The 24,656-nt window shown below is 43.2% G+C and overlaps 1 protein-coding gene across 1 annotated transcript in view; it reads left to right on the forward strand.

Moving 5' to 3' along the window:
• Positions 1-24,656, forward strand: part of CLCF1 (cardiotrophin like cytokine factor 1) — a 188,407-nt gene that overhangs the window by 106,571 nt on the left and 57,180 nt on the right. The window contains exon 2 of the mRNA XM_030190329.1: positions 11,684-11,847. Coding sequence (XP_030046189.1) covers positions 11,684-11,847 — 164 coding nt within the window. The remainder of the gene's footprint in view (positions 1-11,683; positions 11,848-24,656) is intronic.

Genomic DNA, 24,656 nt, shown 5'->3' on the forward strand with positions numbered 1-24,656 from the left:
TTGCTCTCTAGATTAGTGTTAACAAGCTGTGGCATGACTGGTTTACTAGGAGGACTGGTGAGTGCTTGATTTGATTTTAAAACCCCAGAAGTGGTACAGTTGGTGAGTGGTTACTTAGCTTGACCTGGCCAAGGAAACTGATTGGCTTGACTTGAATGAGCCTTAGGGCCTGTGTTACAGAACCCAAGCAGTTTCTGCTTAGTGTGGCTAAGAGGGCCTGAGTGCATCTGAGTGAGCCTGAGTGAACCAAGGTCACAGAGACCATGTTCCTGTAGTGTAGAGAAACAGTCACAGAACAGGCATTTTAGAAGAGAAATTATCTTTTGTTTTTAAATAGTAAAACAGTTCAAGAGTGTTATATATTTTTACCTGATTGTTTATTATGTCATCCATGCTTTCTTTATAATACCAATTGTATCTGTATTCTGGAATGGCGTGAGCCATGGTGGAAAATTGTAAGCCACATTGAGCCTGCAAATAGGTGGGAAAATGTGGGATACAAATGCAACAAATAAATAAATAAAAATTCCCAGAAAGTGTTTCTGCTGTGCAGAGGTAGTCAGGGAGGCCAGGTTTTATTCCCTTTCTGTATTATTAGTTAGGCTAGTAGGTTGAAGAGTGGAGCGGTGTCAATGCTGGACTGCTACGGGCCCCTCCGCAAGCAAGGCCAAAACCTGGACCAAGACAGATAAGTGGTGCTGCACAGCAAACACTTTCAAGGGAAACACACAGAGAGACTTTGTTTAGTTTAAAAGGGACACTAGTCCATTTCCTGGGGTTAACTGCTAAAAGCCTTACTTACCTGGGATATCCTGCTTTGGGGCACCTGAAAGAGAAAAAAACACAAAGAATCAGTTTTTTGAATGGTATAGTGATTGGCAAAACAAACAGAGCTTTAGGAACAGCAAACATAGAAGTAACTTATCTGATGTTAAATCCAAAGTAAGGGCTTTTTCCATTTGATTGAAGCGTTGGGAAGAAGTAACGTTCTTGTTGTATAGCTATAGCTCTAAAAGAAAACTATTGAACAAATGTTTGGAAAAGTTAAACCCTTTATCATAGTGTGCAATTTACATCCAAATATACTTTAAACTGTTTAATATATAGTTGTATCTTATTCAGCAAAATTGTAATTATTTGTTAATAATTATTCTTTTAATAACTGTGTGAAATAAAACATTCTAAATATTATGCACTATGGTCACCTTCCTTTTCTTGTGACTTCCCTAAGTGGTGTTGGTTTAGAAGGGAGCCCAGAAACTGTGACACAAATTCCACCGAAAGTTGTAATTAAATCCACCCACTACTAGGGTGTCCTCATCATATTTAAACTTAGGGCAGTGCCTGTGATCAAGCATGGAGGAAAGCACAGCTGTGAGAGCAAATCAACATGCTCTCATTACTGTAAAATAGCAGGTATCTGAGGGGTGGCACCAATGCAAACTTGGGAGGGGGGGTCACCAGTGCAAAAGTTGACTCAGGGAACTACAATCGCTTGAGCTAACACTGTATATTGGGCCCTAGGCAATCATCCAAACAGCTCAAAACACTGCAGCCAGGTTCATATACAAAATCTCTCATTGTGAAAGTGCCTCCCTTTTATTAATCAAATTACACTGGCTTCCCATCAAAGTGAGAATCACCTTCAAATTATGTACCTTTATCTTTCAAATCCTAAATGGCACAGCTCCAGACTATATGGTACCATTAATAAACTTACCTCAAAGAAACGCTAAATATGAGGCAAGAAACTATCTCAGACTGCACCTCCCAAATTGCAAAAAAAGTGATCTACAAAACTGTCCACTCTGAACGAAATGGTGGAACTCCTTACCACCCAAAATAAGAAATATACAAAAATATACTAGATTCCGCAAAATCCTCAAATCGTTCCTATTCAAACAAACCCTCACAAAGAACAACCATATCTCAAACTACTAATTATTACCTGAATTGGTTATTACTCTATCTACCATTAACTTTCTCTTTGCTTCATGTACAATTTCTCATTCATAATAGATTTTCTAAATGTTAAACATCCATAGCTCTCCCAGTATGTTTATGATACTGTATTGTAAAATTGGATTCTTACAACAAATTACTTTCTTATAGATTATTCTTTGTTAGGTATAGTATCCTATACTGTTTATTGTAAGACACATTGAACTCAAACTTGTTTGGGATAATGTGGGATATAAATGTCACAAATAAATAAATACATTCATGGGTCACTACAATGGGCTCCCATTTACTTCTTACCTGAAATTTCATCTGTCATTCATCTTTTCCATGGTTCCTCTTCCCCTCCCTGCCAGGATCTTTGTTCATGGCTTTCTCCTAACAAATTGCCTCTAAAGAAGTAACTATGGAAAACTGCAGGATCTAGTTTTGTGTGTGATGGCAGCAGCAGGTTGTAAGTATTGAAAACTCTGCAAGGACATTCTTTGAATGGAGTGGCCTTGGGATTGCAGCGGTGGACTGACAACCAGGAAACTGGGCAAGCAAGGCCAGTCCAACCATTAGGCAAGACTCAGCGATCACTAGGGCAGCAGCTTCTTGGAAGCAGCAAGGGCAGAAAGTTTAATATTTATGTTACAAAAGTATGATGTCCAATTATAGTCTATATATACAGAGGAGTGGAGGAGTGGCCTAGTGATTAGGGTGGTGGACTTTGGTCCTGGGGAACTGAGGAACTGAGTTCGATTCCCACTTCAGGCACAGGCAGCTCCTTGTGACTCTGGGCAAGTCACTTAACCCTCCATTGCCCCGTGTAAGCCGCATTGAGCCTGCCATGAGTGGGAAAGTGCGGGGTACAAATGTAACAAAAAAAAAAAAAAAGATATATATATAGATAGATAGGTTATTTAGAAGGCAGCATGGAACAAAAAATAAAAAGGACCTAAGCGAGGATGGAGTTTAATTTGAATCCCCAAAGAGATTCTAGTAGACTGGGCTGGACAAACCTACTATCATGTGGAGGGTTCTTTTCCAAACAGCAGAGGGCTATGAATGTTGTAGCTCTCCAAATTTCCACTGTGGAGGCTGATCTCAAATGGTCTACTGATACCACCATAGCTCTGACATTGTGAGATGGATATGACCCTCATGATTCAAACTTGCCTGGGCATCAGTGAAGGAAATGTGGTCTGATAGCCAATTAGGTAATGTACATTTGTTGATGGCAACCCCTACCCAATTTGGCTCAAAAGAAATAAAAAGCTGGGTGGACTTTCTAAATGCTTTAGTCCACTCCAAATAGAAGGCCACAGCTCTCTTGCAATCCAGTGTATGCAGTGTGCTTTCACCTTTGTGAATGTGAGGCCTTGGAAAAAAATATTGGCAGGACAATAGATGGATTCAGATTGAAATCTGATCTGACACTTCGTAGGAAGAAACAGGAGAGTGCATAGAACCACCCTATTGTTCAAGAAACTAATTTAAGGAGGATTAGTTACTAGAGTCTGGAGCTCACTCATTCTGTGTGTGTGTAAGTCACCACCGCCAAAAACAAGACCTTCCAGGTCAGGTACTTTAGTTTGCAGGTATTGAGTAATTCAGAGGAAGCTTTCATCAACTGGGTTAATACTACATTGAGATCCCTTGACAGTATGGGAGGCCCGATGGAAAGCTTCATTAGACGGAAGCCTTGTATAAAACCTAACTACTATTCCTTGCCAAACAGGACTATTACACCCAACTGACCAATTCTCTCAGCTCCAACCCCCGTCGTCTCTTCGCCACCCTTAACTCCCTCCTCAAAGTGCCATCCGCTCCTATCCCCCCTCGCTCTCTCCTCAATCACTGGCCGATTACTTCCGCGACAAGGTGCAAAAGATCAACCTTGAGTTCACTACCAAACCATCTCCTCCTCTTCACCCTTCAACCCTCTCCCTCGACCAACCAACCCAGGCCTCTTTCTCCTCCTTTCCTGACATCACCGAGGAGGAAACCGCTCACCTTCTTTCCTCCTCGAAAAGTACCACCTGTTCCTCTGATCCCATCCCCACCAACTTACTTAACACCATCTCTCATACTGTCACCCCCTCCATCTGTCATATCCTCAACCTCTCTCTCTCCACTGCAACTGTCCCTGACACCTTCAAGCACGCCGTAGTCACACCTCTCCTCAAAAAACCATCACTTGACCCTACCTGTCCCTCCAACTACCGCCCCATCTCCCTCCTACCCTTCCTCTCCAAAATACTTGAGCATGCCGTTCACAGCCGCTGCCTTGATTTTCTCTCCTCTCATGCCATCCTCGATCCACTTCAATCTGGTTTTCGCCCTCTACACTCGACAGAAACAGCACTCTCTAAAGTCTGTAATGACCTGTTCCTTGCCAAATCCAGAGGCCACTACTCCATCCTCATCCTCCTCGATCTATCTGCCGCTTTTGACACTGTCAATCATGATTTACTCCTTGCCACACTGTCTTCATTCGGGTTCCAGGGCCCTGTCCTCTCCTGGTTCTCCTCCTATCTCTCCCATCGCACCTTCAGAGTTCACTCTCATGGATCTTCCTCCACCCCCATCCCGCTATCTATTGGTGTTCCCCAGGGATCTGTCCTTGGACCCCTTCTCTTCTCAATCTACACCTCTTCCCTGGGCTCCCTCATCTCATCTCATGGCTTCCAGTATCATCTCTATGCGGACGACACCCAGCTGTATCTCTCCACACCAGACATCACCGCCGAGACCCAGGCCAAGGTATCGGCCTGCTTAACCGACATTGCTGCCTGCATGTCCAACCGCCACCTGAAACTGAACATGTCCAAGACTGAGCTCATCGTCTTTCCACCAAAACCCATTTCTCCTCTTCCTCCACTTTTTATCTCAGTTGATAACACCCTCATCCTCCCCGTCTCATCTGCCCGCAACCTCGGAGTCATCTTCGACTCCTCCCTCTCCTTCTCGGCACACATCCAGCAGATAGCCAAGACCTATCGCTTCTTCCTCTTCAACATCAGCAAAATTCGCCCTTTCCTCTCTGAACACACCACCCGAACTCTCGTCCACGCTCTCATTACCTCTCGCCTTGACTACTGCAACTTACTCCTCACCGGACTCCCACTTAGCCATCTATCCCCCCTTCAATCTGTTCAGAACTCTGCTGCACGTCTTATATTCCGCCAGAACCGATATACTCATATCACCCCTCTTCTCAGGTCACTTCACTGGCTTCCAATCCAATACCGCATTCAGTTCAAGCTTCTCCTTCTTACCTACAAATGTACTCAGTCTGCTGCCCCTCACTACCTCTCTACCCTCATCTCCCCTTATGTTCCCACCCGAAACCTCCATTCACAGGACAAATCCCTCCTCTCAGTACCCTTCTCCACCACTGCCAACTCCAGGCTCCGCCCATTCTGCCTCGCCTCACCCTATGCCTGGAACAACCTTCCTGAGCCCTTACGTCAAGCCTCCTCCCTGCCCATCTTCAAGTCTTTGCTTAAAGCCCACCTCTTCAATGCTGCCTTCGGCACCTAACTCTTACCTTCAGAATATCCAGACTGCCCCAATTTGACTGCCCCTATCGAACTGACTATTCACTTGTCCTTTAAATTGTAAGCTCTTTGAGCAGGGACTGTCCTTTTATGTTAAATTGTACAGCGCTGCGTAACCCTAATAGCGCTTTAGAAATGTTAAGTAGTAGTAGTAGTATACAGAAATGGATCTTCCTTTTCTGCATGTTGGCAATAAGCGCTGAATTCTCTAAGGTGTACCCTAGGGTTTGAAACCTGACTCAGCCAAAAGTTGAAGGTATTCAAAGCAGGGCAGAAAAATGGTCAATGATTCTTCTGTTACACCAAACAGCAATTTTTCTCCATTTAAATCTGTAAAATCTTCTAGTGGAATTTCTTCTAGAAGTCAGCAATACTTGCGACACACTATCAGGCAAGTTCAAAGAAGCTATTTTTACCCTCTCAACATCATAATTCCCCTCTCCATGCCATACCTTCATGTGGCTTTCACTGGTTTTAACCCCAAGCCAAATTTGTTCCTCTTTTGTTAAATTTTTGGAGAGTTATTTTGCTCCCGGACAGACAGATACAAAAAAAAAACCAAAAAACAAAAAAGCTTACACTGTGAACCCACTAGGGACAGAGAAAGTACCTGTATAAAAACAACGCTTTGGTTGTTCTACAGAAAGGAGTATATCAAATCCATAACCCTTACCCTTACCATTGTAGACCCATTGAGGGTAATTCTAAAAAGGAGTGTGTACTTTAAGCAGTAAATTACATGCCCATGTTGGGGTATTTTACACACTGAAGTGGCCACATGTAAGCATTAATGACCTCTTACAAAATAGTGACCAATAGAAAAGTATGAGCTATGACATGATGGTTTCTCCACCACCTGTAGGCGTTCGCAGAGGTGGCGTTTGAGTGGAGCTTGGTGTGTACTTGACATACATTGGCATGGACGTTTACACTAGCTCTAGGGTTGATGTAAATGTCTGTGCCTGCCACTTACACTAGTATTTTTTAAAGACATGTAGGTGCCTAATTATCTTTATAAAAAGGTTCAACATGCTATGCTATCAGAGACTTCTTTCTCACCAACTCTCTTAATTATAAGATTCAAAGCAAGTTACATCTGTTAAATAAGCAACTGATACAAACACTAAGAATTAACACATCACTATAAAATACATATTAAATTTTAAAAAGTCACAGTCCCCCTCCCCCAATCTAGTAAAAAAATAACTATTCATTGTGCGCAACCCTGAAGGAAGATTATTCCAATAATGGACATAAGAGTGCTCCCTTATAAAATTACCCTCCCCACGTATAATTCTTTCCAACACATTGGGTTGGAAAGACTAACAAGAATTCTAAAAACACAGAAGCTTGGCAAAGACACCAAAAGAGAGAGCCCAACAAAGACATGTCATCTCTCTCTAGTACCTTCTGTTTCTTTCCATCTCAGAATCAAGGAAGTTTGGGGTTCTTTTAGTAAGCTGTGGTAAGCACTAGCACATGCTTTCCGTAGCTTAAAAGGGCTTACCGCGGGGTGCGCTGAGGCATCCCATAATAAGTTTCAAATGTGCGCGAGCTACCCACACACTAAAAAATGCTTTTTATTCTTTGGCTGAGAGGGCAGAGAGGGGGCATTTAAGCACTAACAGTGCTTTGGAATTGCCTTGAGCTAACGGATTAGGGCAGCATTAGCACATGAGCTCTTACAGCCTACAAAATAGGTGGCGGTAAAGGCTCATGTGCTAATTTTTGTTAGTGGTCGCATGCTAATGGCAACATTAGCACATGGCCATTAATTCAGAAAATGGAAAAGCGGCCATTTTCCAGACTGTAGTAGAAATGGCCTTAGCACACAGGAAAGACCCATGTAAGGGAAACTAAAGCCACTTTCTAGAAGGATCCCTTTATTAGCATCACAATATGTATATGAGTTACCAAAATACTACAGAGAGGGGCTATTATATATATATATATATATATAGATCTATATATATATATATTTGACTACTTCACCTACTCTGTCTATTACTGAACTTTAACGCATTACCACTTGACTTCTCGCTCCAGAAAAGAATCTGTAAAACTTGACTGCTTAATTTACTCTGTCATTTACGAACTATACTGCAATACCACTCTGTATTTCTTAATCCGGAAATGGCGATCGCCATAACGATACAATGTAAGCCACATTGAGCCTGCAAATAGGTGGGAAAATGTGGAATACAAATGCAACAAATAAATAAATAAATATTCATGGACTTTGTAGATTACGGCCTATAAGGTACACATATACAAAGTACTCAAGTGCAACTACTCCTGCTATTATTCTAGGTCAAACCAATTCAAATGGAGGAGAATTGCTTTATCATTGTTTGGGATAAGTCAATCATCACCAACTGATTAAAAAATCCCAAAACTACAATGTTAACTCAATTCAACAATTTATCCACGGTTTAAAATACGACAGCCAGACATATTTGGCAAGTCAAAATTTGAAAGCGCCTCACCCCTTCGAGAGAGGCTTCACTGGCTCCCCATTAAAGAGAGAATATACTTCAAGGTCCATACAATAGTCCATAAGATAATATCAGGAGAATCCCCCAGCTATATGAACAACTTGATTGACCTCCCAATTAGAAATAGAATAATGTCATCGCGAACATACCTCAATCTTCACCTCCCAAACTGCAAAGGTGTCAAGTACAAAACATACTATGCCTCCAGTTTCTCCTTCCTGGGTAGTCAACTTTGGAATGCTCTCCCAAGACCCATCCGAGCTATTAATAACTATTTACCTTTCAGGAAAATGTTAAAGTCCCATTTTTTCAAGCAAGTTTACCCCAATGGACCAGCTTAATTCCACCAGATCACCTACGATACTCCTGCTAAGATGTCAACGCTCACTTTGACACCAATGTTACATTTTACCTTTTTCACTAATCCCTTATACTCAATCCCTCAATCCCTCATCTTCTTCCCTCCATCCTTTACCATTTCCCTCCCATTCTCCTTCCCTTTCACCTATAATCTACTCTGTCGCCTATGAACTTTAATGCAATACCACTTTGTATTTCTCTTTCTGGAAATGGCGATCGCCACTACGGAACAATGTAAGCCACATTGAGCCTGCAAATAGGTGGGAAAATGTGGGATACAAATGCAACAAATAAATACATAAATGTGCTCATAAGCTTGCATTGGACTACCGCAGATCGACAAGTCTTAACTCAGTCCACATGGTGTAATCATTGCACATTTATAATGAGATTATCAATTTAGCCATGTCATACAGGGTTAAGTGCAAAAAAATTTTAAATATAACAGTTATCACAGTTCAAAACTTAACTTGCAGTGTTAGTTATTCAGGTTCCCTACATGGACCATGTTTGCCATAGGCCTTCTCAAGAGACCCAGTTGATCATTTCTCAAGGTTGGCTGTTTGGCTCCCTTATTCAACTTCTGATGTTGAGGATGCCGGAGCGCATTCTAGGCAACTGATCGGGATAATTCAGGGGCTCTTTTCCTAAGGCACCTAGGCGCCTACGAGCATACAACAAATATTAACTTAGAACTACCACCCGGCTACTGCATGCCCCAGGCAGTAATTCTAATTTTGACATACGTCCATAACACATGGCAGAAAATAATTTCTATTTTGGACCGCGTGGCGCTAACCGGGCAGTAAATTGCCAGTGTACGCACACTGACAATAACTGCCCGTTTAATGCATGAGACCTTACCTCCAAGTCAATGGGTGGCGGTAAGGTCTCAGGCCTAAAATGTAAACGCTCTGATTTTTATTTTGCCGCATGCCCATTTTCGGCCAAAAAAAAGAGGCCTTTTTTTGCAGGCGCGCTGAAAAATGGACCTACGCTCATCCAGTACACACACACCTACACCAGCGCAGGCCATTTTTCAGTGCACCTTAGTAAAAGGGCCCCGTTAGTTTGTTTAGTTTTGAAAATTCCATCTGTGTGCGTTGTTTTCTTGTCCCGTTCTTTTTAATCTAGCTAAACATAAACACACCGTGAAAACCTATGCATTCTTTTAGTTAGTATGAGGGAGAAGATGTTCAGTAACAGCAATCAGCCCTTAGAAATGCCTTTGAAAGCTATCCTTACAGTGTTTAAAAAATATCTCCCTCTCCTATTTGTATTTTTCTCTTTCTGACTTCCAGTTCGGTTTAATGCGGACCAAGGGACTAGTTTTGCCAGAATATATCACAGTGTCCAAAATATTTCTTTAAATAAATTAAAAAGGCTGCTAAGAGCATGAATTCTGTTTCCTGTGGCATGGATATTGACAGTTTGCTAGGCTGTTTCATATCCCCTGACTCTGTTTGCCTTTCTGTCAGTCTCTAAATCTTTTCTGCAGCCACTCTTTCTTTTTTATCTTCCTCTGTACACTTCTCTCTCTATATTCATCTCTCTTTTAATCTGTCCCCTTCCACCATCTATTAGGTTCAAAGTGCAATTGGCTCTGCCAACCTGTATTACCGCTCAAAAAAGAGTTTCCCCTAAAAAACAGTTCCTACAGCTGTTCCTGATTAAAAACTGGCCAGAGTAAATATACAGACCTCCATGGTGCTGGCATGAGCATGCTGCAGTGACAAGGAATGGAGGATCAGGGAATGGGTGCAGAGAGGGGATACAAAAGAGAACGGGGAGAGAAAGGTGGAAAACAGAGGAAAGGTGAAATGTAGGGAGAAAATAATGATCAGGAAAGACAGGGAGAAGAGAAAGAAAAAAGACAGAGATTGGAAGAGAGGAAAATCCAGAAGGAGAGATATGGACCATCCCTCTGTTTCTCACTCCACAGTCTGGCTGTAGGTACAGTCTAAATTTTGTCTTTGGTCCATATTCTGCCTATGAAGGAGAGAAGCAAAAGCCATTTTGTCTGCTGCTTTCTCCCCACTTTCAGCCTCTCTCCCCCTCTCTCTAAATGCCTATGTCTATCACTACTAATCTCTGCGCTTTCTGCCTTTCTCTATCTCCGTTTTTGTCTCTCCCTTTCTATTTCTAGCCTCTCTCTCTCTTTAAAATATTGATATATAATTTCTTCCGTTCATCTGTCATCCCTTTCGAGAGAATAAGCAAATCTGCAGCTGCTCTGCTCTTCCCTCCCCAGCAGGGGGTGCTGCTAAAAAGTTTTATTCATTGGAAACATTAAAATCAATTGCTCAATATATTTTGGGGAGAATTCTATAAATGGGTCCCTCCATTTAGGTGCCCCGGTGCTTCATGAGAGGAACCTATTTTAAAATGGAATCGAGGCACCAGGTTTTGTTACAGAATAGTAGCATTACCCAGTATCAGTGTGCCTAACATTTAGGTGGCCTTATGCTACCCATAGAGTTGGTGTAAGTTTGAGTGCCTAAATGTGGCAGTATTTTGTAACAGGGGCACAGCCAAGCTTCTGATTTTGGGGGGAGGGACAACGCATTCCCTTCTTCCCCCAGGAGGGAGTTAAAACTATTGTTTCTGGCAGGGGTGACAAAGCCCCACCAACCAAAGAAATTTGCTGCCGAGCTGATCCCCTCCTCCTCTTGCTACTACAGGAAACAGGAAATCAGCAGCGTGCCTCCAGCCGCCAACTCCCCAAGCATGCTCAGTTCTTGTGCAAACTTAGCATGCACAAGGAGTCTCAGCATCAGAGGCTGGAAACATGCCACCAACTTTCTGTTTCCTGCAGCAACAATAGGAGAAGGGATGCAGCTCCACAGCAAATTTCTTTGGCTGGTGGGGCTTCGACATCCTCTACAGTCATTTAACAGGTGTTGCAGGTTTGGAGGGGGCCTGAGCCGAAAATGGGGGGGGGGGGGGGGGAACCTAGGCTCCCAAGGCTCCCTGTGGTTATGCCACTGTTCTGTAAGTTACGTCTGTAAGTGGGAGCATTGCCTGCTTCCCACCAATGCTTCTCTCCTATGTGCACCACCCTTGCAAAATACCTGCTAAATTAAGCGGGCACTTTCAAAATAGCACGCAGGTAGAATATTGACACTTAAATGTGTATGTGCAAACTTATTTGCATGTATTTCATTATTTTAAATATTTACATGTTTAACACGCAAGTAAATGTGAGTGTCTGTTTTATGAAATTGTTCTTGCGTTTTTGGCTCACAGATCCTCCATTGCTTTCTCGGGCTGTTCCTCAGTGGGACCATGTCTCATCCTGTCTCTTTTCTTTGAATGCCTCCACAGGCAACTCCACGGGGATCTTCGTCTTCCTCCTGGCAACGCTTCTGCACCTGGTAACTGTTCCGGCACTAAACATTACTGACTCTACAGCAAGACAATCCATACAGAAAACGTACGACCTCACCAAGTATCTGGAACATCAATTGCAATCTCTTGCTGGGCCCTATGTAAGTACTGTCAGCACTCCACAATAATTCACAATATATGGAAGCCCAAACTGTGACTGTACTCTTAGAAGTGAGCACCTTATAAAAGTTACAGGGCTGCAGATTAGCAAGTGTAACTGGTTGAAGATAATGTAGTGGATAAGAATATCTCTTTTACAATATGCTCAATCATTTACTCAGTGTGACATTCCTTCTGTACATGGACATTGGGGTCTTCATAAAACAGTGATATGTGACATCAAAATGGAATTCATATCTTCACTATTGGTGTGCTAACTCTACATTGAACTACTACTACTACTACTACTCAACATTTTTAAAGCGCTACCAGACTTATGCAGCGCTGTACAGTCAAACATGAAGAGAGACAGTCCCTGCTCAAAAGAGCTTACAATCTAAAGGACATAACAACAGAGACTATCAAATTAGGACAGCATAGTACATCTGATTACACAATAGTTCATAGGGACAGACTAATAGATCTAAACAGCTAAAGACAATTAAGGTATGCAAATGCATAATACAGACAGATTGGTAGTGGTATTGAATAGAGGACTAAAGGTTAGGTTAAGTGCCAAAAGCAGAGTCGAAAAGATGGGCTTTGAGCAAGGATTTGAAGATGGGTAGGGATGGGGCCTGAACTATTACCAAAATGACAACTCTGTCCTGGCAAGACATCCATCCAGGGTACAGATGGTCTTGTTGGAAGCATGTATTATCAGGAGTCCTGGATCTAAATAATGGCTGTTTCAACAAAACTTGTTTCAGTGGGAAATGCTTAAAAAGACTGTTATGCCCCCCCTGAAGTCAGCACAATGACATGTCTTCAACTAAAACGGAGCCAGCCAGATTATAGTTTACTAACTAGTGATAGATACATGGAAGCATTCCACCATGGGAGAAATGTAATACTGTGCATGCACGTCTTTGTCAAAGAAACACTAGTAGATCTTCCTCAGCCTAAGCCTAAAGGTTCCAACATTTGCATATCACTAATACATCTTTGTTCTTTTTGCAAGAGGAGGATGGCCAAATTCTCCCCTTCCCCCTCGCCAACATGCAGGACACAACACCCCAAGGTAGGACATGGTTTTCACCAAGATCCTCAAGGGGAAAACTGATTTTGTCACTTCGCTAATTTTTCATTGTAAAGTTAGCTCATCGGTGGAAAAGATGCAAGTTCACTGTCAGTCACATAATACTGATACATGCCAATTGCACACAGTAGGTTTTCAAGCCTGACTCAGGCAAATGCAGAAGGTATTCAAACAGAATTTGGGGAACAGGAAAAGGGATCTTAATGACCTTTTGTCACACCATACAGTAAATCTCCATTTAAAACTGTAAGACCTTCTAGTGGAATCTTCCCTGGAAGCCAGTATTTATTTATTTATTTATTTATTTAATACATTTATACCCCATATTTTCCCAGTAGTTGTAGGCTCAATGTGGCTTACACACAACCGTAGGGTAGGCTACGGTTCAGAAAATATAATTAAACATTGTAGTAGTAGGTTATCAGCATATTGGTAACATTTAAAACAACAACAGATAACAGAAGATAGTGAAGGATTATGCAATATAATAAAGTCCATGGATTTTGTTGAAAACAGGTGGAAGTACATTAGGTTGAGTCTGTAGGATATGCCTTCTTGAACATGGTGGTCTTCAATAGTTTTCTAAAATTTAGATAGTTCTGTGTTGATTTTAGATTTCTAGGTAGTGCATTCCACAGTTGTGTGCCTATGAAAACACCTCCAAAACATTGTCAGGCAAATTCAAAGAAGCAATGATTACCCTCTTGACATCCAAGCTGTGAGGCAGGAATGTAAAAACAACCAGAGGAAAACAAACAGCAAGACATTCGATTTATAAGAGGCCTTGCCTCCATTTTTTGCCTTTTATACTTTGGCCTAAGGGGCACTCCTCCCTCTAAGCTGAGTGGGGGTCCTCCAACTGGATTGCTACCAGTAGAGGGTGGTGCTTCAATATTGTGTTTCAATCGCTAGGAACAGGCTGGAGTCCTGCAGAACTTGTCTATACCTCACTATTGAAATTGTGATAGTGAAACAGCGCCACTCACTGGCAGGACTATAGACTCCTGCTCAGCTTAGAAGGAACAGTGCTACGGATTCCAAATGTAAAATGTGCTTACAGCTATGCTGGGGAAAGGGAAATGGGACTTGATATACCACCTTTCTGTGTTTTTTGCAACTACATTCAAAGTGGTTTACATAGTATATACAGGTACTTATTTGTACCTGGGGCAATAGAGGGTTAAGTGACTTGCCCAGAGTCACAAGGAGTTGCAGTGGGAATTTAACCCAATTCCCCAGGATCAAAGTCCGTTGCACTAACCACTAGGCTACTCCTCCATTCCATGGAGTCATTAATTTGCAGAGATGGGTATTGGGTGATACCACTTTAAAGGTGGATCTTTGAATATTGTCATTCTAAATGGAGCCCCAGGCTGTCAGGGGTGAGAAAGGGTATTTGAAATGGGGCGAACCAATGCAGAGATGTTGCTTGAAAACTCCTTTAATACAAGTACCAGAAAAAGGACCCGACACGGGCCAGATTTCAGCGGACGCAGCTGTTTGGTTTTAAGAATTTTGGAAACTGGTTGTTAAAGTATCCCCAGTGGCGTTCCTAGGGGGGCTGACACCCGGGGCGGATCACCGATGTGCCCCGCCCCCCCGGGTGCAGCGACCCCCCCGGATGCAGCGCAACCCCCCCCCCCCCCCCCCGGGTGCACGCCGCTGGGAGGGTGCCGCACACACCTGTCCTTCGTTCGTTCCATGCTCCCTCTGCCCCGGAACAGGACCCGTTCCGGGGCAGAGGGAGCATGGAACAAATGAAGGACAGGCGCGCGCGGCACCCCCCCAGTGGCGTGCACCCGGGGCGGACCGCCCCCACCCCCCCCCCTTGGTACGCCACTGAGTATCCCCCCCCCCGCCCCACACTTGGCTACTTTAACAAGTGGCTCCCAAAATATGGGCTCGGGCTTCCTCCTGAATTCTCTTTTACTTTGCTGGCGGGGATGCTGAACCCTGCCAGCCAAGTAAATAGACTGCTCTGCTCCCCGTTCCTTGCTTCCAGGGCTGAGCAGCAGGCTGGGACTTATGCATGCAAGAGAAGTCCCAGTATGCTACTCAGAGCCATTAAAAAGGTAGCAGAGAGTGCTGGCAGTCCATTTATTGGTTGGTGGTGCTCAGCATCCCTGCCAGCAAAGGTATGATTAGCGTGCCTGCACAAGAGGGGGAGAGCGAGGCAGGCATTGCCCCTGCCAGTCCACCCCTGCCCCCCCCCCCCCCCCAAATTGCAGGTCTGGCTACGCCTGGAGAGAGAGCCCATTGTTAAAAATTTACCAGCACACCCCTGACCATAAGTTATGCAGGACCTTGCTGCATTTACACAACCACAGTTATTCCAGGTCTATGGCTGATATAACTGCAGGTGTGTAAGAGTTAAGTGTGCTGGTGCCAGATTACACTAGTATTCTATAATGGAATCTGAGGTCCTAGTTGCCCTTGTAGGATAGACTCTCCCCATGTGGAACCAAGGCAGGGCTGCTGAGAGGGGGGGCAAGATAACCCAGGCGGGGGCCTCTAAGGGGGGCCTGACACAGGGGTCTCTCTCTCTCTCCTGCTCCTGACGGGACCTGGGTGATCATGTCCTGACAGGAGCAGGAGAGAGAAAACTGCGGCAGCGGGCTACTCTTGCATTGCCTGCCAAGCAGCTGTTGGGCCTTCAGGCTGCGCATGTTTGTTTTAAAACCGAGCATGCGCGATGTGAGAGAAAAGCAACCACAGGGGCAGGCAATGTGGCAGAGGAAATAGCAGCGCTGGAGGAAGACGTCTTCTGGCGGGGCCTCGGGATCTCCACCAGTCAAGGTACTTGCAGTTCCGGCGGGCAGGTGGGGGTTGGAGTGGCGGAGATCCTGGGGGGGGGGGGGGCGGCGATGATCCTTGGGGGGGGGGGTGGCCCTTCCCGGGCGCAGCACCAGGGCATCTAAAAAGGGTTGTCCAATTATTGAATTGTTCCCAAATCGGCTGATATTCAGTGCTATTTAACCAGCCAGGAACAGCTCCTGACTGGTTAAATAGCACTTAACCAGCTAAACCAGTGGCTCCCAAACCTGGTCTTCGAGGCACCCCAGCCAGTCAGGTTTTCAGGATACCCACAATGAATATTTATGAGAAAGATTTGCATGCACTGCCTCCACTGCACTGCAAGTTTGGGAACCACTGGCCTAAATGCTAATATTCAGCGCGAGATAGTTTTTATTTATTTGTTACATTTATACCCCACATTTTCCCACCTATTTGCAGGCTTAATGTGGCTTACAAAGTATCGTAAAGGCATTTGCCATTACTTTGATAACAAATACAAGATTGTACTGTGGTCACATGAGGTAGAAGTGTATCAGGCGTCATGGGGTCGAGGGGGAAGAAGAAGTAAATTGTCCAGTACGATCATTGATTTTGTTGTGTTGCTGGGTGTGGGGATTTATGTTGGCTCGGTGGGATAAGCTTTTTTGAAGAGGTGGGTTTTCAGTGATTTCCTGAAGTTTAGGTGGTCATGTATTGTTTTCACTGCATACGGGAATCCATTCCATAGTTGTGTGGTTATGTAGAAGAAGCTAGATGTGTGAGTTGTTTTGTATTTTAGCCCATTACAGTTTGTGTAATGTAGGTTTAGGTATGATCATGCTGATCCGAGTCAATTCCCTCTGCGCCATCTTTGTGTAATTAGCGACTTGAGCTCGGGTTCTTTGGTCGTTTTGAAATTCTTGGATTACTTCCAGCACCCTTCCTGAAGCAGCTACAGATTTGGCGAAACAAGGCGCACTTGTAGAAGGGTTGTATAAGAGGCTGTGACCAAGAAATTGAAGAAACTGCCGACTCACTTTTCCCTTATCGGTACCGGTACCGGTCCGGCGGGTTTGGGACCCTCCATTTTCTCAAGTTAAGTACTATTTGCTTAGATTATATTCATATAATCTTCGGAGTTACTAGCACAGATTGTTGTGGCTAGGGGGTTTCTTTAGGGGGTGGCTGATGCAGTCTTCAGTATATACTTGAGTTTGATTCAGTCTTAGGTAGTTTGGTGTTTGGTGTCCCTCACTAGGTGATTAATAAAGTGAAAGGGTTTTTAAAAAAATCATTCGATTTTCTCACTCAGTGTGAGTTTTTGCGATTGATTGGTTTTTCTCCCTTTCCCCTTAATGGAACCAATGATATGAATGGACTCCTAAATAGATAGGGGCTTCTCAATACACTGGTATTTCCCCTTTCTGGAGATTTGAGGTTCCGATTTGTTTAGCAAGTTAACACATGAGAGACACCCCCAAACTAATAAGTTCAAACTTTCTAGGTAGATAGAATAGCATACGTATATAAATCCTAAATTCACTCACATTCTTTCCCTTGAATACTTCCGTTTATTTCAGGTAAAAGTATAGGTAGGTAAGCTGAGTCTACACATGCTTTTATTTGGCTACACCCTGAACAATTTTATGAACAACTGTTTTGCCCGGTGTCCATCAGGGCAGGTTACTTAGTAATTTTGTGTTTGTGAGGTCTGGGCCGGGACCAGCAGGAGCTGGGAAGCTGAAGGCAAGTTAAATCTACTCTCTCATTAGTCAGTCCAAGCCAGTTGTTGAAATTCTAACCAAAGGTTTACTTATACTTGGATGATGCAGGAAATTGAGACAATACTTAATAGCAACTAAATACACGCAAAATCACAGTTAGCGCTGATTTTTCCCAGTGCTAGTTCTAAGCACCATTTCTAGAAATTCCCTCTTTAATGGGGCACCTATAAGGGTAAATGCTGGGAATGCCACCGATGGTTGCCGCATTCAATTTGCAGTTTCTGCATGGTATAGGCCCACGGTGAGTCACAGTAACTACAGGGCCCCATAATTAGTAGACTAAATATTTTCTAATTAAAATTTATTTTAAACATTTATATACTACTTCCCATTCCTGAGGACCATCCAAAGCTGCTAACAAATGGTAATACATAGAAACTGAGAAACATGATAGCAGAAGGGCTCCTCCTTTTCCTAAGAGATCCCACGTGTCTGTCCTATGCCTTCTTAAACTCTGACACAGTCTTCATCTCCACGACCTCCACCGGGAGGCCATTCCACACATGAAAGAGTATTTCCTCAAATTCATCCTAAGCCTGTTTCCTCTTAACTTCATCTTATGCCTTCTCATTACAGAAGTTTCCATCATTTGAAAAAGGCTACCTTCTGTATATTAATGCCACTGAGGTATGTAAATGTCTCTATCATATCCCATCTCTCCCACCTCTCTTCCAGCGTATACATGTTGAGATTCATGAGCCTGGTCTTATATGTTTTATGACCGAGATGCTGACCAATTTTGTAGCCGTCCTCTGGACCGACTCCATCTTGTTTATATCTTTCTGTAAGTGCGGTCTTCAGAATAGTATTCTAAATGGGGCCTCACCAGAAACTTGTACAAGGGCACTATCATCTCTTTTTTTCCTGCTGGTCATCCCTCTCCTTATGCACCTGGGCATCTTTCTGGCTTTGAGCATCACCTTTTCGACCTGTTTATCCACCTTCAGGTCATCAGACACAATCACTCCCAAGTCCCGCTCTTCTTTCGTACATAGAAGCTCTTCACCCCCTATACTGTACTGTTCCCTTGGTTTTTTGTGACCCAAGTGCATGACCCTGCATCTCTTAGTATTAAATCTTAGTTGCCAATCATCGGATCATTCTTCAAGCTTCACCAAATCCTTCGTCATGCTATCCACACCCTCCGGGGTGTCCACTCTATCATAGAGTTTGGTGTCATCCACAAAGAGACCTACCTTACCAGATAGCCCTTCCATAATATCACTCACAAAAATGTTAAAAAGAGCCAGCCCAAGGACTGATTCCTGCGGTACACCACTTGTAACATCCTTTTCTTCAAAGCAAACTCCATTTGCTCTGAGGAAAAGGATGTTACTGGCATACCACATTACAATTACTAATGGAACTTCCCCACATGGCACAGTGTACACTGTATTCACACTACAAAATTCAATAGGCTTCAAAAAGAGGGGACTAGGCCCTACTTCAGTGACCTTGATTGCTATACTATATAAGAAACCAAGGGGTTCTATCAATAAGCTGTGGTAGATGCTAATGCATGCCTAACGTAGCAAAAATCATCCATGAAGAAACTCCATCATACATGTCAGACCTAATTGACTTACCTGCACGAAACATCAAAAGTTCATCACGTACCTTCTTAAACCTCCACTACCCCAATTGTAGAGGACTCAAATACAAATCATTACACGCATCTACCTTCACATACCTCTGCACAAAATCATGGAATAAACTACCGAATGCTATAAAAACAACGCATGACTTGACAACCTTCCGGAAGTTATTGAAGACGCACCTGTTCGAAGAGACTTATAATAAAAATCCTCCTTAATGACTTGATTCTATTCTACATCTAAACCAACTAATGCTGATCCCTTCTAATTTGAATATGTTAATCACATTATCACTATTGGTCATTATATCTTACCTGTTTTATTTTGTGTTATGTAAATAATTCTACTGACCTATCTACCTAATTTCCTACACAGTAATATGTTAAATTAGACCATACCTCTTACTCTGTTTATGATTATACCTTTTGCAACATAGTGTAAGCCACATTGAGCCTGCAAATAGGTGGGAAAATGTGTGGTACAAATGCAGCAAATAAATAAATAAATAAAATAGCCTAATGTGGGACAAGTTAAAGTGTTCCGCCTTAGTTTTTTTTCCATTTGTGGGCACTATTATTTTGTCCTGTGTTTTGGAGTAGATGTCAGGGTGGTAAGTGGGCATTCCTGTGTTAGCGCATCTACATTACTACACACTAACTGGTTAGCAAGCGGTTAATGCGGGAGCCCTCTCCACCTGCACAGTAGGTGGTAGTATGTGCTCCCTGGGTAAGTTTTATAAATGGCTCTGCATTAGCGTACAGACATATGTTGAAAAACTGGAAAATAGCCCCTTTTCACGGCCACGGTATAAATAGCCTAAGCATGCATGCCATAAGAGCACACTAAGGCGATTTCTTACTACAACTTAGTAAAAGGACCCCCTAGTGGATGGGAGTATGTCTCCCCTTTTGCTGCGGTGAAGGGTGTGCATCATGGCTGTTCCATGCCGTCCTTCCTGTTTGTGTTAGTAATGGAACCCATTGCAGAAGAGGCTAGTCCATTTCCGTATTCAGTTTAAGCTTCTCTTATTGACCTATAAGTGTATTCACTCTGCTGCTCCCCAGTACCTCTCCACTCTCGTCTCTCCCTACGCCCCCCTCGGGTACTCCATTCTGTAGATAAATCTCTCTTATCCATCCCCTTCGTCTCTACTGCTAACTCTAGACTCCGTTCCTTTTGTCTTGCTGCACCTCACGCCTGGAATAGACTTCCAGAGCCTGTGCGTCTAGCCCCGACTTTGGCCGTCTTCAAGTCCAAACTTAAAGCCCACCTCTTTAACACTGCTTTTGACTCCTAACCTCTACTCACTTGCCCTGTCCTTTATCCTAAACTCTTTATTCCCTTACCCTTAATTGTTCTGTCTGTTTACCTGTCTTATCTAGATTGTGAGCTCTTTGAGCAGGGACTGTCTTTTTTGTGTATGCTGTACAGCACTGCGTATGCCTTGTAGCACTATAGAAATGTTAAATAGTAGTAAGTAGTAGGTGGAATGTTGATCTTAAGGGGATCAGAGGTGACACAGCTTAAAGTGAGCTTAAAGAGAGGGTGTTACATGGGAGGCCTCTATTTTGGAATATTCTCCAAAAATGAGGTAGAAAAGTGCAAATATTTTATCTTGGAATAACAAAAGCACAAGGCTAAGAGTCTGTTACCCTGGAGTAGACACATACACACCCACCACCACCACCACCACCACCAATATTCAGATGATGGTGGTGAACGCTTGCTGCCCGCCGCTGTCATTATTCCCAAATATTCAATGCCAGGTCCTGTCCGGGCTTTGACATTGAATATCCATTTTTTTTGAGCCAGCTAACACATAGCTGGTTGTCAATATTCAGCCCTTGACTGCATAAGCCAAACCACTTAAAGATAGGACTGCTATTAATGCAACCTGATTTAAGTGGTTCACTTATGCGATAAAGGGCTGAATATCAGCACTTAACCCAACTCCGTCTCTGGAACGCCCACAAGTTAGCCGATTTTGAATTTTCATTGTTAGAGAAGATAATCGGTCATGTGCCGCTGAAAATGACTGGATAGCTGTGAACAAACTATTTAACCAGTCAGTGGCTGTTTCTGGCCGGTTAAATCATTTTGAATATTGTCAGGATAGTATCTTGTGATGAGTTACAAGAAGGAAGAATTTGGGATGTTGCATTTATTAGATCAGAATTAACAAAAAGCGAAGACAACCAGGGGGATAATGATGTCACTGGAGCCACACTCTCATTATTAGCTTTATTGTTGACCCAACATGGCTATATTTTAGCAGTGCCTGCATCGGGGCCCGTAATTCAGCTGACGGTGCTCAGCATTTTGCTGACTACTGCCAGCATTAAACCTGGAAATTCAATGTTGGAGTCATATCTGGGCACCAGCATTGAATTTCTGGGTTTGCAGAACCGGTTATTGCTTAGCCAGTGAAGAGCAATATTCAGCACTTAACCAGCTATGGGTTACCGCATTAAAGGGTCCTATTACAATGCCATGGTACAGCTACTGCAGCATTGGTGCATGCCAATCAGGCACTACCACCGGGCACCTGTAGTAGTCTGGTGGCAGTGCCTGCCCCCTCTGTGCGCCATTTCCAGTTTGCCAGTTAAAAAAAATTTCTACTCCAGGATTTACCCTGTGGTAATCAGTGCTGCCTGGTAACCGCCGGGTTAGCATGGGAGCCATTAACTAGGGTTACCATATGTCTGGATTTACCCAGACATGTCCTCTTTTTGAGGACATGTCCGGGCAACCGGGCGGGTTTTGCCAATCTGCCCGTTTGTCCTGATTTCCTATAGGACGGCCCACCCTCCAGCTTGCCCATTTGTCCAGAAATCCGGACAAACGGGCAGATTGCTAGCCTCCCCTCCCCTTAGTTACTACTGCCCTAGTGGTCTAGTGACCTCTTCCGCCTTCGGGGCAGGAAAGAGCCCCCTCTTTCCTGCCCGGAGTGCTGCCCTGCACGCATCCTTCCTGTTGGTGATCTCAGCGCCGATTCAAAATGGCTGCCGAGAGTTGAAGTGACCTCGTGAGACTTCAACTCTCGGTGGCCATTTTGAATCGGCTAAATAAAGCTTTTTGCGGTTTCTGTTTTCTGCAGAACATTTTTGTTCTTCTCCTCTTTCTCTTCTGCATTTTTTAGATCATTCATCTCCAGTTTGGTTTACTGTTAATTTCTTCATGGTATCTTAACATTATGTTTTTGATTGGTATCTTAACATTATGTTTTTGATACTGTCTGCTTGATGTGTTGGAAAAATCAATAAACATTTCATAAAAAAAAAAAAAAGAATCTTATATCCTTGTGGGAAAGTCTAGTTTCTGGCTGTCAGAAAAAACAAACAAACCCAAAATCCTTCTTTAAGAAAGGTAGGAGAATAAAAGGATAAGGTTTCCATGTATCAGACCAGATGTAAGCTCAGCAATGAGTAGTGTTATTAGCTGGGAATTCAAATGAGAGTGTTGAAGGGTTTGTGGGTAGGTTCTGGGAGTTAGAAAAGCAGACACCAATTATAAGAATTTATTATAAACCACCAAGTATCAGTGGGGAAGATTAAATAAATTTGCTAGAACAGCTGGAAAAGGCAGCTGGCAGGAGCCAAGCTATAGCTATGATAACAGGGAATTGTGATTATCCAGAGATTAAAGGAGAAAATGAACCAAGCAATGCAGTCAAAAAATTTATAGTTATCCATAGAGACATTTGTTTGGCAGTGTGGGTCAGTGAAGTGACTGGACAGAGGGAAATACTGGGCCGGGCCGTTAAAACAGTGAGAAGCTAATGAAATACACAGAGATCCTCAGAAATTCAGGATTTGCTCCAAGTTTTTACACAGTCAATATGTAACTCTGTACTTAGACTTGATGCATGGAAAAAAAGTGTGAACTGCCCAATCAGATTGGCTAACTTGGGATTTCCCAGAAAATAACATTCAAATGGATGGCTGCATATTGATGATCTTGTACAAAGTCTGAGCAGAGCCCCGGAGGAAGAATAACAACCACACTGTAATTAAATTTGACATCGGAATACAGTTGGAGAAACCCAAACACTCACACGTTAAAAAAATTAAAACTTTTAAGAAGACTGTGAATGGGCTGTTACAAAAGCAAGTGAGTATTGTAAACAAGATGCGAAATGGAGCACATTGGAAAGGCGGCAGCCTAACTTATTGTATTCAAAAATAAGAAATACAACACTGCAAGGCGTTATCAAAACAGGCAAAAGGGATAAATGAAAACTCTTTGAATGATCATGCCATTTTGTTTTTGAATAAGATCTAAATTTAATAATGTGTTTATATTTTTTAAAAAAAATCCTGGGACTCAATTTCATGATGAAATCTACTCAGGAGAGAAGATAAGAGTTTCTGGCCATGATGCAAGAGACCAAGGCCCCAATATTGAGACAGCAGGAGTTTGACCGGCTAACTCCCGCTGTCGCCGGTGATCCCGTAAATTCAATACCTGGGCCATATCCAGCCACCAACATTGAATTTCCGGAGGTGGGGTGGGGGGGTGGGGTGGAGGGTTGGCTCTGCAAACATAACTGGTTATTCACTGCAATAATGCCAAGTTAAATCGCCGATGTGTACCCCCCCCCCCCCGGGTGCAGCGCGACCCCCCCCCCCCCAAGCGCATCAAGTAACCTGTTCTGGGGCAGAGGAAGCAGGGAAACAGCAGAGCTGACAGGTGTGCGGCTGCTCTCTGCACCCCTCCACCGGCGTGCACCCTGGGCGGACTGCCCCCACTGCCCTGCCCTTGCTACGCCGCTGGGTAAATCTAGATTTAGCACACAGGAAAGTCCTGTGTTAGAACACTCTAAGCCTAGATTTTGCTACACTAGTAAATGGACCCCTTCATCTAGACCATTTTGAACAAGAGCAAACCAAATAAATAATCTATTTGGTTAGAGTAGAGAGCTTAGAACCAAAAAAAGCCTGGTTCAAACCCCGCTGTGGCTCCTTCTAATCTTAGATATGTCCCTTAACCCTCCATTGCTTCTGATACAAATGTAGATTGTAATCCCTCTAGGGACGGGAAAATTCCCACCGTATCTGACTGTAATTCGTATTGAAATACAATCGAAAAAGGACTGAGGTAAATCCAAAATCTGTTTCCCCTTCTCCCCGCCCCAGCAAAATATCTTCACCATGATTAGCTTCTTTATTGTGATCCACAGAAAGGCAGTTCTGGTATCCTGCAGAATAAAAGAGTAAATATTGCATTATATCGTATTGTAAAGAACCAAAATGACAAAAATTAATTTACACACACGTAGAGATGAAAAATTTCTTGAACATGAGACAACTTTGTGTTTGCATCCATTCAGTCCAGCAGAAAAAGCAAACGTTAGGGACTGAGGTGACCTACCGCTTGTGGGAAGGACAGTTCCAAGCTCTGGAGCTACTGTTCCATCCACAGCCATTAGAAGTGTGCGTGACTCAGTCTTGTTTGTTGATGGAAAAGGGTAGATACTATTGCTTTTAAAGGTGAAAAGGTTTGCATGAAACTAGTTGTAATCCACCATTATATGGAGATTACTGAGTGAGGATAGCTTT

The sequence above is a fragment of the Microcaecilia unicolor genome, chromosome 1 (assembly GCF_901765095.1).
Source record: "Microcaecilia unicolor chromosome 1, aMicUni1.1, whole genome shotgun sequence".
NCBI classification, from domain to species: domain Eukaryota; kingdom Metazoa; phylum Chordata; class Amphibia; order Gymnophiona; family Siphonopidae; genus Microcaecilia; species Microcaecilia unicolor.